We start from the raw sequence: 12576 nt of genomic DNA on the forward strand, positions 1-12576 counted from the left end.
GATGTATATATATCAGCAGTATATTAATCAGTTCGAAAGGAAGACCACCATTTCATACTTTGAAATAAAAAGAATCGAACATTAGCGTGCAAGGAAGATAATTTCACTCGTGACTCATATTCTCAATCTCTTGGACATAATAATTTATACTATGTCATATTTATATTTGAAGGAACGAAAATCGATCAATCTGAAATTGATCTGTCCTCTGTAACTTTCAATTTCATGATTACAGGAATTTCCGATTAACTCCGCTCTGCTCTTTCGCTCATTCTCGACTCAATTACGTATATCTTTCTAACCTTAAGGAGTATCTTAACCTTGAGCAAACTATGACAAAAAACAACTATGATAATAAATCGTTACGCGTGACTTTTCATTTCGATTCTCTATTAAACATCTTTCTAAAACATTGGGCATCTTCTTTATTTGCCAAGACGAAAGCAACATTGAAATATCAAAATTCGAGGGTCGCGGAAGAGTTAAAAGATAACTCGCTCAATAAGTTCACTGTTATGGAAAGATTCATCGTGTGGAATCTCAAAACCAAGCAAACCTAACTGGCCGTTACTCGATTATGTGAAATCCAATTAACTTCGCTCCCAGTCCTTGTGCGTGAAATAATCTTCAAACGCCAGCGAAATAAAAACATTATCCAGTGGCCTAACAAGGTGGAACGGAAGAATTGGTCGCCACCTGACGAAGGAACAGAACCGATTCGATCCATGACGCGATTCGTTGTACCTTGCGTGGATGGTATGGAAACGTAGGCTCGCCGGAAGCCGATAAGGGAGGAAAAAGCACGTTCAGTGCGTAAAGTTGGCATCCAGGGTCGAACAAGGCGGGTATAGAGCGTGGCTCGGTAACATAACGGATGTATCGGATGTCCAGATCTCTCAACCTGCTGCCGCGCAGGATTTTTCGTGGCTCGCAACGACCCGCTGACCACTCTCCTCACTTGATATCCGATAACGTCCACGAAGGTCCTTATTATACCCAGCAGGACACAGCCTCTCCCTTCTCACGACTTTTACGGATTCTCTCCCGGACCCGGGAATATCCGCTTTCTGATCAAACTTCGTTTGGCCACGAGAGTACGTCGAAGAGAAAGGAACAAGGTATATACCGTATCGAGTGTAATTTTGAGACGAGAATAGAATATAAAGTATAAAGGTATATGGATTTTAGCTATAAAGGATTTTAGACAAAAGGAAAGGTTCAATAAGCAGAGAATGACAAGGGATTTTAAAATCCTAAGAGACCCTAGAAAATAAGAGAATATTGTTCAACGTTTCCGACGAAATTTGGTAAGTTGATGGTCTATCTATTGTTTACATTAAACTAGGTAGAAAAGAATTAATTCTCACGATTTTCCCAAAATTCATTACAATTCTGATAATTCCACAAAATCCTACGATCGATCATATAATCGCAGGATTTATTTTAACGCTCGATATCAAGTTCATCGTCCTCGTTAAATTACACGATATACTCGTATACGCCTCTTTTTTCAATCGTTTAACAAGCTTTCTTTTAAACGACTAAAAGTGTTGCATAGCATGTAATCAAGACTTGATGATATATAATTAATCGCGACCTCATTAACGAAAAACCAGCCGATACCAGTCGTGCGACTAAGAAATGCTACTTTGTTCTTCATTGTGAATTATCTGTTCCTGTTTGTCAGACGTCTATACTTTCATCGTTGCCATGAACGTGTACTGATGTACTATTTGTTAAACCACCAATTATGAAAATTGATCTAACGGATCAATACGTATACATATATAATTGCCGGTTCTTACACACTTTAGAATTAAAGGAAATGATTGTTCAGCCCAATAATCAAATTACCGAAGAAATTTTGAAAAATATAGTTAGAAGTACAGTCCACAGAATTTTTGGACTTATACAGAAAACAGAAAGTCCTAGTCACTATTAAACCTAATCGCAACTTGATCGGCTTGTTTTAATTTTAAACGAATGAAATAAAAATTTAGATTCGTCTGAGTAATTATAGTTGAAGGTTCATATCTCCTCGTTTATATTACCCTATCGTTCATTGTTTAATTCAACTTTATTCAAATTATACGCATCTCGATCACGATATCGGTTCTGTCGCTTATTAATAGGATTAATTCCAGGGGTCGGTGAACTACCCTTATTGCCTTCGTTTGATCGCTTTGTACGCATCGTACGACTGTCCGGCTAACTAATGCATCGTATTATACCGAAGACTATACGTATTCATCTTAACGGCACTTTCATTCAATCCGTTGCCGCGGTATTAGATAGACGTGCAGAAATTACACGCTTTACACGACACAATATTAGTACTGCCCACTATAATTAATACCTCTTCGATACGCTTATATCCGTATAGTCTGTCACGTAAGCACTTTCCCATAATCATAGCACAATGATACATGTCTTTCCTTGCCTTCAAGTTCGGTCAGATTGAATGATTAAATCAAGAATTCGATTGATACTATGGATAATAATAAAGTAACAGATCGTAGAGATACTCGAGGCTATTCTAATAGTACAATGATAATTTAGTCGTTAATGATACATATTTGATCGAATGCTATTTTTATAATTTAGGCAATGCTAATGTTTTCTAGTTTGACGACCTCCGACTTTACATAAATAAAAAAAGTTTATGATACTTAAGATATGAGAAAAATTTTGTAATGAAGACATCTACGAAACAAAAGAGGAAGAAATAACCTTTAGAAGAAAAGCAGGGATTCTCGATGCTTGAATGGAAAAGAATTTTGATCTGGCAAAATTTTATTCAAACGTAGTTCTAATATATACCTATACAACATACGTCTAATATATACCTATACAAGAACTGTATATATGAAGGTCTGTAAGTATGAAACCGGAATTTGTCTATAGATGGCCCTAGCTGATAATGTAGTTATCACTGAACTGCGTCATTAATGCCAAAAGTCTTTGTTGACATCTTACAAACATTTTCGACTCAGAACAATACAAGTTTCATACAACAGCATAGTTTGTAATAGCGTTGAACATGTCAAATTTTGTGCCTGGAAACTACGATTTGCGGACAGCATTGATTTTCTGTTACCATTTAAAGAAAACTGCTGCAGAATCGCATCGAATGCTTGTCGAAGCTTACGGTGAGCATGCTCTTAGTAAATCACAGTGCTTTGAGTGGTTTAAAAAATCCAGAAAAAGTTTCAAGACAGCAAATTGCAAGCATTGTTGGATGAGGGTGACGCTCAAACGCAACAACAACTCGCTGATCAATTAAACGTGACACGAGAAGCCGTCTTCATATGTTTGAAAGCCACGGGAAAGATCCAGAAGGTGGGAAAATGGGTTCCACATAAACTGAATGAAAGACAGCAGGAAAACCGAAAAACCACTTGCGAAATGCTGCTCGCCAGATACAAAAGAAAGTCATTTCTCCACCGAATTGTGACTGGCGATGAAAAGTGGATATATTTTGAGAATCCTAAGCGTAAAAGATCATGGGTAGCTCCAGGCGAACCACCGACATCAACTACAAGATCAAATCGCTATGGACGGAAGACAATGCTCTGTGTTTGGTTGGATCAGAAGGGTGTGATCTATTATGAGCTGTTAAAACCTGACGAAACCGTTAATACTGAGCGTTACCGACAACAAATGATCGATATGAATCAAGCTTTGCGAGAAAAACGACCAGAATATCAAAAAAGGCAACACAAAGTAATTTTGCTTCATGATAATAAATCATCGCATACAGCAAAACCGGTCAAACAAACGATTGAAGCGTTCAGTTGGGAAATATTTTCGCACGCGGCTTACACACCAGACTTGGCTCCGTCCGATTACTATTTATTTGCATCGATGGGACACGCACTTTCTGACCAGCACTTCACTGCTTACGAAAATGTACGAAAATGTACGAAAATGGCTCGATGACTGGTTTGCCTCAAAAGAGCGACAGTTTTTTTGACGTGGCATCCACCAATTGCCAGACAGATGGGAAAAATGTATAGCTAGCGATGGGCAATACTTCGAATAAAATATTTTTAATCATTTTCATACAATAAACGTGTATTTTCTATACAAAAATTCCGCTTTCAGATTTACATACCTGGATGTACTATCGGAGAAAATTTGGGTAAACTACAGGTAAACAGCAACAAAAGTGCTAATGGGCCAAGGAAAGAAAGAAGATTCGTATACCTGTGGCCCTTTACAATATTGGGTAATTGAAAAGGATGTACCTGAGAATGCGGCATGCGCATTTCTAGAATATAAGTGGGAGTACAAAAATCGTGGTAAGAAGAGTAAGCGTTAGTCAGTTGTCTGTAAGCTACGACTAGTTGCAGAAGCAAGGAAGCTCCGAGCAGTTGTGAATCAATCGTTACTCACTTGCAAGCTGTAAGTATTAAGTTACAATTTGTAAGTTGTGAAAGTTGTGCAAGTTGTAAGTTGTTGCCGAGTTATTGCGAGTTGTTAGGTGTAAGTTGTTGCAGAATTGTTGCGAGTTGATAGTTGTAAGTTACTGCCAAGTTGTTCGGGGTTGCTAATTGTAAGTTGTGAATTGAGTTGTGAATTATCAATTTAATCGTCTCAGTTTTGTTGTTATATCACATTACTGCATTAAGTTCACGTTAAATAACCATATAAACCAATATAACCAATAAAAATTTTTTTTTAATTTTTCCATCGAGACAACGATCTACAGTGAGATCCGTTATAACGAGACGTGATAAAATGCATGCGTACCGAGCGAAAATTCAAAGTCGATTTTCTCGAAAACAAAGCCTCGAACGAAAAATTGTTATTCTATATTTTCGACTTCTTTTTTCGCGTAGAATCACCCCCTTTCCGCTTGTACCACCAGTTACCAACCACCCTGTATATTTAATTCTTTGCACTCGAGAGGCGACTCTCAGTCACCACGGCGTTCCGTATTGCAACTCCAGTGGCGAGCGAGAGGCGACAGTCCCTGCTTATGTTAGATTTCGACATCTCTAATTGATGAAAGTGCAATATTGATACATAAATTGATTCCTTAGCTCTTCGCGTTCTTTGTTAGGAAGTGTAAATTGATAGACTTTAAAATGGAGATAAAATATTTAGTTCCATATGCCTCCGAAATTATGGTTCTGACGACGTCTCCGACGTTAGTTTAGATTCGAAGATCATAGTAAAAGTATTATAATTTAGAAACCCTAAAAAAATGGTTTTCAGAAGTGAAATTAGCTCAAATGAGGATGAACTTGATTTTGGACTGTAGAAAAATGAGATCAATTATATTCAAGAATGCATCTTGGTGAATGCTTCATAAATTATCATACAAAAAAATACAGAAATTAATATTACAAAATCATATTTTCAAAGATGTAAATATAGATAAATTATTAGAATATAATGTTTTTGTAATTTAATTTATATATAAAATCATTTTACGATAGCTGTAAGACACGCGTCACGTAAACGCTAAATCATCCGGAGTAGCTCCTATGCCCGACCCAAAAAGTTCTCGAATGCAAAAAGTTAAAAGAAACTAATCGTATTTTGCTAATTGAATCCTGATATTAATCAGCTCGCTTCATACAGTTACTTCCTACGTTATGATTGACAGCGCCACTAAAGTTCGTGTTGCGCGCGACGAACTAAAGAATTGAGGTAAAAAATTTTTAGGTTACCTGATTTCCCGACTCTGGGGCCGCCGAGGACGACCACCCTGATCCTGTTCACGTTTGTCATCAGACGTGGATGTTAGGTGTCGTTCGAGCCGCGCTTGCACATCATATGCTGTCCGATTAACACTGTTCGTGTTACTTTTCACTCGACCTACAGTTTCTTTCGTTTCGACCGTATTAAAGTCCATTCACATCACACACATACACGAGAGAAGAATCGCGAATAAACGTTTACATATACGAACCCCGTCACTAAACGATTCACGAGAAATATATTTTGTCGAAAAATGTAAACGTTCACGGACAAAAATATCGTAACTAACCTTTATAGAAGTGACGCGAATATTTCCTTCGAATACATTCACATCGGGTCAACGATATTCAAACGACAACAAAACCTCTAAAGAGTGGTTGTTTGATTTGTTCCTCGGTTCTTCTGTCTCTACACGAAGTTTCTATTTACTCACATTGCAAAGCAACCGGTGACACTCGGTCTCTTGTAGCGCATCCACTAATCACGTTCAAACTGTAGGGACAACTTCACATAGCGGTTGAAAACGCGGCATTCATTCCAAGCACGCGCTCCCCAATGGCGCGATAAACGGCGTTGAGTAAGAGCCACCTTTTTAGACCCGACGACACATCGATCTTTCGAAATGTCGCTCTCAGATGTGATTCACTGGCTCGACCGTCGCAATCTTCTCGCGAACAAGTCGGCACCGAGCGTCTCGAATTGTGACAGCCAATTTAAACGAGCGTGCAACCGCGAAACCGAGACTCGCCGTATATTATCGACCGAACAACAGGTAAAACACGATCTTCGAACTTTGTCCACTTATCACCGTTTGCGAACTTCCAGAATTGTACACCGTATGTCGCCACGGGCATATCTCGAATTTTGAAATTTCTTCTCTTTCGCGCTCACTAAAAAGGCGCCACTATAATTCGTGCCCGTCAAGAGTTTCACACTGGTCGCTTGGTCATCAAAAAATACCACTTTCTGTCCGTCGATTTCTCGCTCCTTCGATTTCTCTTTTTTCCTTTCGAAAACTTCACTTTCCACGGTCGCCACGATTCGACTGCATCCTTTGGACCACGGCGATAATAATATCGGAGGATGTGCAGGTTCTGGTAACGCCGCGGACAAACATGCGGGCTAGTGCGCCGACACGCTGCGAATAATAACAGAAGAAACGATTCAAGAAATGCTGTCTTGCTAGTTCCATTTATAACGGGTCGACGGCCTCCCTCCTCATCTTCTCTTCTCGCTTGGCGCCGCCAACGTCGGCCTCTCGTCCGGATTACGAAAAAAGGCTAGAAGGCGCGCGCGCGCGCGCCACTGCTACAACGGAGTAACACTCGCGCTCCCTCGGACGGGCAGACGAATACTGGAAGCGAGAGGCGCGCAGAACTAGACTTCAAGCACCGCCCACGTGCTCCCCTGCAATTCCTACGTCGCGCCGCTCGAATTTCTTTTTCTTCTTTTTTTTCTTTCATCAAATTTTTCCGGTACGCGTCTTTCTTTCTCTTTCTTTTTCTATCTTCCGCTTTTTACTTTTTCTATATCGAACGAAACCGCTGACAAATCACCGTTTCACACGCGAACACTGGTAAAAGTCGTGTTAGAATTTTACGGAACCTGGCGCGGATGAGAATCCGGCGCGAATACTCGCGTATTTTCAGAAAACAAGAGACATATCGCACGATCGTTGAATTATATTTTCACGAGAGTTACGAGATTTCGTGTCGGACCCGTAAATGGTGTCGTGTATCAATTTATGTTTCGTTTCTTTGCCGGTTTAAGTCACGTAGATTAGATAACACACTCTAGCATCCGTCGTACATCATACGACCGCGAAAATGAAATAACATATTGTTCTTTATGGTATATAACCTCGTCACGAAATGAAATTCAAATATTCGGGAATACTACGCGTGAATGTATTGTATTTTGATATTTATTTATTGACGACCGGGAAATCGTGCGTGGTTTCACTTCTCGGCGTGTCCTTTACAGATAACCCGTACACCGACCGAGCTCATTTGCAGGTTAAATATTTTATCGCTGATAGCTACTATATGGTGCCCGTCCGATGACAGATGCGCACAGTCTTACACGCTGCAGGCGTACTCCAAGCGAGAAGAGTTTGTATTCAAACGAAAGCGCTATCTTGAATTACATTTTCAGACCATAAATCAAGCGTAATGGACTCCCATTAAATTCCCTATCGACGCGACCTCCAGAAGGCCGAGCACGATATGTAAATATTAAACAGCGAACAGATGTTACTCGTGTTTGCCTGCTTTCGATAATACTATCTGATACGATTCTACGTAAGAAGATACGAAACGTAGGAATATTCGCATGAATAAATACCTGGTATTCCACTTGTGACAATAAATTCACTTGATGAATAATTTCACGATTTGATTGGCCGTTATGTGGTCTACCGTTGCTCGTGTACGTTTGATACTGTTTACCGTAATGATACGCGACGAAACGAGGCGAAATTCACTGATGAGAATATGTATACGCGAACGAGAGCGAGCGAACACGCGATACGCATAAACACCTCTACACCGAACTCACCGAGCGCTCGCCGGCGAATGCTCGAGTCTGAGCGCTTCGCACTGTCTAATATGCACTCTCCAGCGTGCCCACTGCACGCCTCGGCCACGGCATGGCGTACCGCTCCACGCTACAAGATGACTGCCGTGTTAACAGGTAAGCGGAGCGGACTGCCGGTGACCGATGCGCGAGCGCTAGTATGCAAGCGCGTGTCCGCCAGTACAGATAACTACGCAGGCGCTCGCTCGTATAACTACAGCAAATTTTTTGCTTCCAATTATCACGCTCACGTTATCAATTTGGATGGAAGCGACTTCTTATCAAAAATAGTCTGAAATAGAATTCGCGTTATTATCGCTACTATTTTAGGGTAAAGTATATTATCAGAATATATACAGTGGCTACAAAATATACCTGCACGTACACAATTGCATTTATTATAGTATTTACATACCAATTAATTTGGTCCAAATATATTAAATTTCGTATTATTTAATAGTTCCACTCCAAAATTTTGATGTTGTAGAAATGAAACGTAGAGCGTAAAAAAAAAAATGCTCCATTGAAAAATAAGGTTATGTGCAGGTATTTTTTGCAGTCACTAACTTTCAAGATGTACTTTTAAATTGCTAGTAATTGAGAATGTTTCTCTGTAACCTATATAATCCATCATAAAAGTTTCGTGTACTTAAATCGTTTTGAATTGAACAAAAACGTATTTCACGTGGATAAAAGTTCTAAGACTAAATGATACTGAGTAGTTTACTATCTGTCTATTAAACTACTTGTATTAGGTTTTTAAACTAATGGAGCATTAGGTACCAAATGGTACCTAATGATAAATAGGTACCGAATGATTGAATGAACGCATGCATACGTTGCTGTATATATATTCATCTAATTCATCGGTGATCTTTTGTTGGAAATGCATCATAAAGATTTCCTGTCTTATCGATTGAGCCTAATATGTGAACATACCTAGTAGATAAACTATACATCTATATGAAACGAAGAATTTAGTATGTGTGTATCCATGGTAACGCTACTAATTAGGTTCTAACAGAAATATATTTTTTCCAATGAACAGTATCTTGTCTGATATCATGGTCGAGACTGATGCGGGCGTTATTCGCAATGCGAAATCTGGACAAAAATCTTTGCTCGAAAGATATGATATACCGGTCGAGCATCTTTCGTATGAATACATTTCCGAATGTGCGAACACAAGAAAGTTGGAGCGCATAGTGACTATACTGCGGTAAGTAGAAATTATAAATCGGCGGCGTTTTCAAAAATCGTCTCCTTAATAAACTTTTATCTGTATACTTAATTTTCAATGTTTTTAATTTTAAATGCGTTTTTATGTATAAATTTTAGTAACAAAAAAAATTGTTTATGTTTTATTGATAGTTCCGGCGAAGAAGGACACTATCCAGATTTACTGAAGCATGCAGAGAAACGCTTGAGCGTTATTAAGCCAACTAGTATAATATTAAGAAAGTCTGAACCCATTCTTAAACGCAATATGTTAGAACCGAACGAATGTAAGAAAATTGATAAGGATATTGACAATTGGATGACTGAAATGCAGATTCGTGAAAGAGACTTAGAAGAAGGGAAAACTACAACATTAGATTTTCCCCTCATGCCGGATATCCGACAATTTGAAGAACAATCTGTAAAAGTATGTATATTTAATTATTTGTACTAAGATCAACGCGTAATTTCACTTAAAAATATTTCCATCCTGTTTTTTTAATTCAATTAGAAAAAATCTAAAAGAAGCTTGAAAGCTAAAAGAAAAACAATTGCTCCGTGTAATTACGCTGCTTGGGATAAATATGACGTTGATACTGAATTGAATAAAATAGATTTACAAGATGAACAACAAAAGGTTGAAGCGAAAAGATTACTGCAGAAACAGAAAAAAATTATTCAGGAAAAGAAATTGCAAAAAAATGCTATTATTAATAAAGGTATGTTCACGAAACTACTTATCTTATATAAAATAATCCTCTAATTATTTCAAATATTGTATTGAAAGAATTAAATGAGAAAATGTGGTATTATTAGCTGCACTGACAGGAACCGAATTGGACGTAATGGCAGAAGAGGAAAGGGGAAAAGGAAACGAAGCTTTCAGAGCTGGAGATTACGAGGAAGCGTTGGAGCATTACAATACTAGCATAAAAATGAATTCAAACATAATTGCGTACAACAATCGCGCGATGACATGTAAGAAAATTTATTTCATTCATTTCGTTAAAAAAAAAATTTCGGTCAAATACGATTATATTTTTTCAGACATTAAACTTCAGCGGTACAACGATGCTCTTAATGACTGTAACATAGTACTTAACATAGAACATACGAATATTAAAGCCCTTCTTCGTCGAGCTATGAGTTTAGAACATCTTGAAAAGTTATCTCAGGTATTCAAATATATCCACTAATTTTTTCCTTGATTATAAAAGCTTGTATTAAATAAAAATATGTATAATTATTAGGCATTGGCAGACTACGAAGCTGTTTTGAAATTAGCACCAAACGATACAACAGCGATTGCCGGCGTAAAAAGATTAAGGATGTCATGTGACTCTAGAACAGTAAGGTAAGATAAAGAAACATATTTAATTATAAGAACCCAAAAATCTATTTAATTCTGATATTTTTTAGAATGACTATCGCTGAAGAACAACCAGAAAACATAAATAGACGATCACAGTTAAATGAAATCGAAGAAACTAGAAATTTTCTTTCGCAGTTTGGCTCGTTATTCAATATATCGAGTTACATATGTTTTTGTGACAGGGCGCCGGGTCCGTCGCATTGTTTAAGACCCAGACCACATATTAAAGCTGAGTATTGTTTTGAGAACGATAACAGAGGGACGACAACAATTAAAACTTCAAAGAAATCTGATAGTGCTCAAAAAGTAATTAATTTGAACACTGTGCCGACCAAAAACTCTGTTTCTTCTAACAATTTTTCTTCCAATATACCTAAAGAGTTTCAAGAAAAGAGTAATCCTGTTTTAGGCACAAAACAGAAATCAATTTTTTCTTTCGCAAGACCTCCTTGCCAAACTAGTTCAGTTATTATTGAGGAATTACCTAATGAGCCTAGTAAAAATAAATACGCGAATGATAGAATTAAACCGAACGAAACGGTTGCAAATAAGAATACAAAAATCACGAACAAACGTCAAACGAACGATGACGAACAAGAAGAAGTGCCGAATGCTAAAAGTTTGAATAAAAATAGCGAACAAAGTGGTAATTCGAACAAGAAATGTAACAGGATATCACGTGGGAAGGTAAAAGTAGCGGCTAAATGTAAAAATGAAATTAGGAAACCGGAAAAATATATTTCGAAGATATAAAACTAATAACAAAAAAAGCTTGTAGTTAACGTAAATTTATTTTCAGGATTTTGAGAAAATTGAAAATGGATACGAATTTATGCGCATATGGCAGTCATTAAAAAATGATACTGATTTAGAAGTATACGCTCAATTACTGAGATCACTAGACGTCAATAAATTAAATTCAAGTTCGTATCCTAATAAAATGTAACAAATTTATAGAATTTTTTTGCTATAAAAAATATTTTAGTTTTAGGCAATGAAATAAATGGAAGTATGTTCAGTACTATCTTACATTGTTTGGAACAGCACTTTTGCACTTCCAGTGACACGGAGCTGCTGAATAATTTTTTGAAATCATTTTGCCAAGTGAAACGTTTCCCAATCGTGCGTATGTTCATGAGCAGTGAAGATCTGCGAGGTATATTCGCAATGAAAATTTAATATTGTATACGAAAACATAATATTTATATCATTATTATGACACTTACTTTTGTTTTATAGTTATTAATAGAATACTCAATTTCCTAGAAGAACATGGTACATCAGGAGTTTCGTCACTGCGACGAATTTATTGCATCTAGGAATACTAAGTGTATACGCAGTTTAAGATATTTTGAATTTTACAGTGACACTTCCGCCAACTTCATACGTTTTAGTGATAATACATAAGAAAATACACTAGGATACCTTTGTCTTCAATTTTATCAATAATTAAACATAGTTAATTATTAGCGAATTATATTTCGCGATTGAATGTAACATTATCTAAACTATTAAAATTATTAATAAATTTGTATCTTATTTTGCGTATATCAAAATAAAAAATATTTTTAGTAAAACAAGTTACTAATTATTTCTACAAGTTACTAGATATCCCTGATGCGCAGAGACCTACTTCGTTTTCTATAAAATGTACTCAAAATCAAAATAAAATCAAATATTATTAATAAACTTATTGCGTTAGC

General features: G+C 37.2%; 2 protein-coding genes across 4 annotated transcripts in view; one reads left to right on the top strand and one right to left on the bottom strand.

Annotated features, from left to right (window-relative positions):
- LOC117205583 (ras-related and estrogen-regulated growth inhibitor-like) overlaps nt 1-8362 on the bottom strand; it is an 87366-nt gene extending 79004 nt beyond the window's left edge. For 2 of the 3 annotated variants that reach the window (XM_033444148.1, XM_033444146.1), the window contains exons 1-2: nt 8053-8362; nt 5679-6847 (exon numbers count right to left, since the gene is read on the bottom strand). In XM_033444148.1, coding sequence (XP_033300039.1) covers nt 5679-5739 — 61 coding nt within the window. In that variant the 5' untranslated portion in view covers nt 5740-6847; nt 8053-8362. Of the gene's footprint in view, nt 1-5678; nt 8020-8052 lie in introns of those variants that run through there. The other variant, XM_033444147.1, reaches the window with a different exon arrangement.
- An 81-nt stretch (nt 8363-8443) lies between these two features.
- On the top strand, nt 8444-12397 carry LOC117205584 (sperm-associated antigen 1). Its single transcript, XM_033444151.1, has 11 exons — nt 8444-8614; nt 9332-9502; nt 9655-9928; nt 10013-10220; nt 10318-10479; nt 10549-10676; nt 10752-10855; nt 10921-11621; nt 11674-11796; nt 11859-12029; nt 12113-12397. The coding sequence occupies exons 2-11, from the start codon at nt 9348-9350 to the stop codon at nt 12190-12192; spliced, it is 2106 nt and encodes a 701-aa protein (XP_033300042.1). The 5' UTR covers nt 8444-8614; nt 9332-9347; the 3' UTR covers nt 12193-12397.
- Nucleotides 12398-12576: the final 179 nt, after the last annotated feature.

Source organism: Bombus bifarius, unplaced genomic scaffold (genome assembly GCF_011952205.1).
Source record: "Bombus bifarius isolate JDL3187 unplaced genomic scaffold, Bbif_JDL3187 scf7180000007992, whole genome shotgun sequence".
In the NCBI taxonomy this organism is placed as follows: domain Eukaryota; kingdom Metazoa; phylum Arthropoda; class Insecta; order Hymenoptera; family Apidae; genus Bombus; species Bombus bifarius.

Coding starts and splice junctions, on each gene's coding strand:
- LOC117205584 (XM_033444151.1), top strand. CDS start 9,348: ATGGTCGAGACTGATGCGGGCGTTATTCGCAATGCGAAATCTGGACAA. Junction 11,622..11,673: donor GGAAAAATATATTTCGAAGA/TATAAAACTAAT, acceptor TTTATTTTCAGG/ATTTTGAGAAAATTGAAAAT. Junction 12,030..12,112: donor GAGCAGTGAAGATCTGCGAG/GTATATTCGCAA, acceptor TTTGTTTTATAG/TTATTAATAGAATACTCAAT.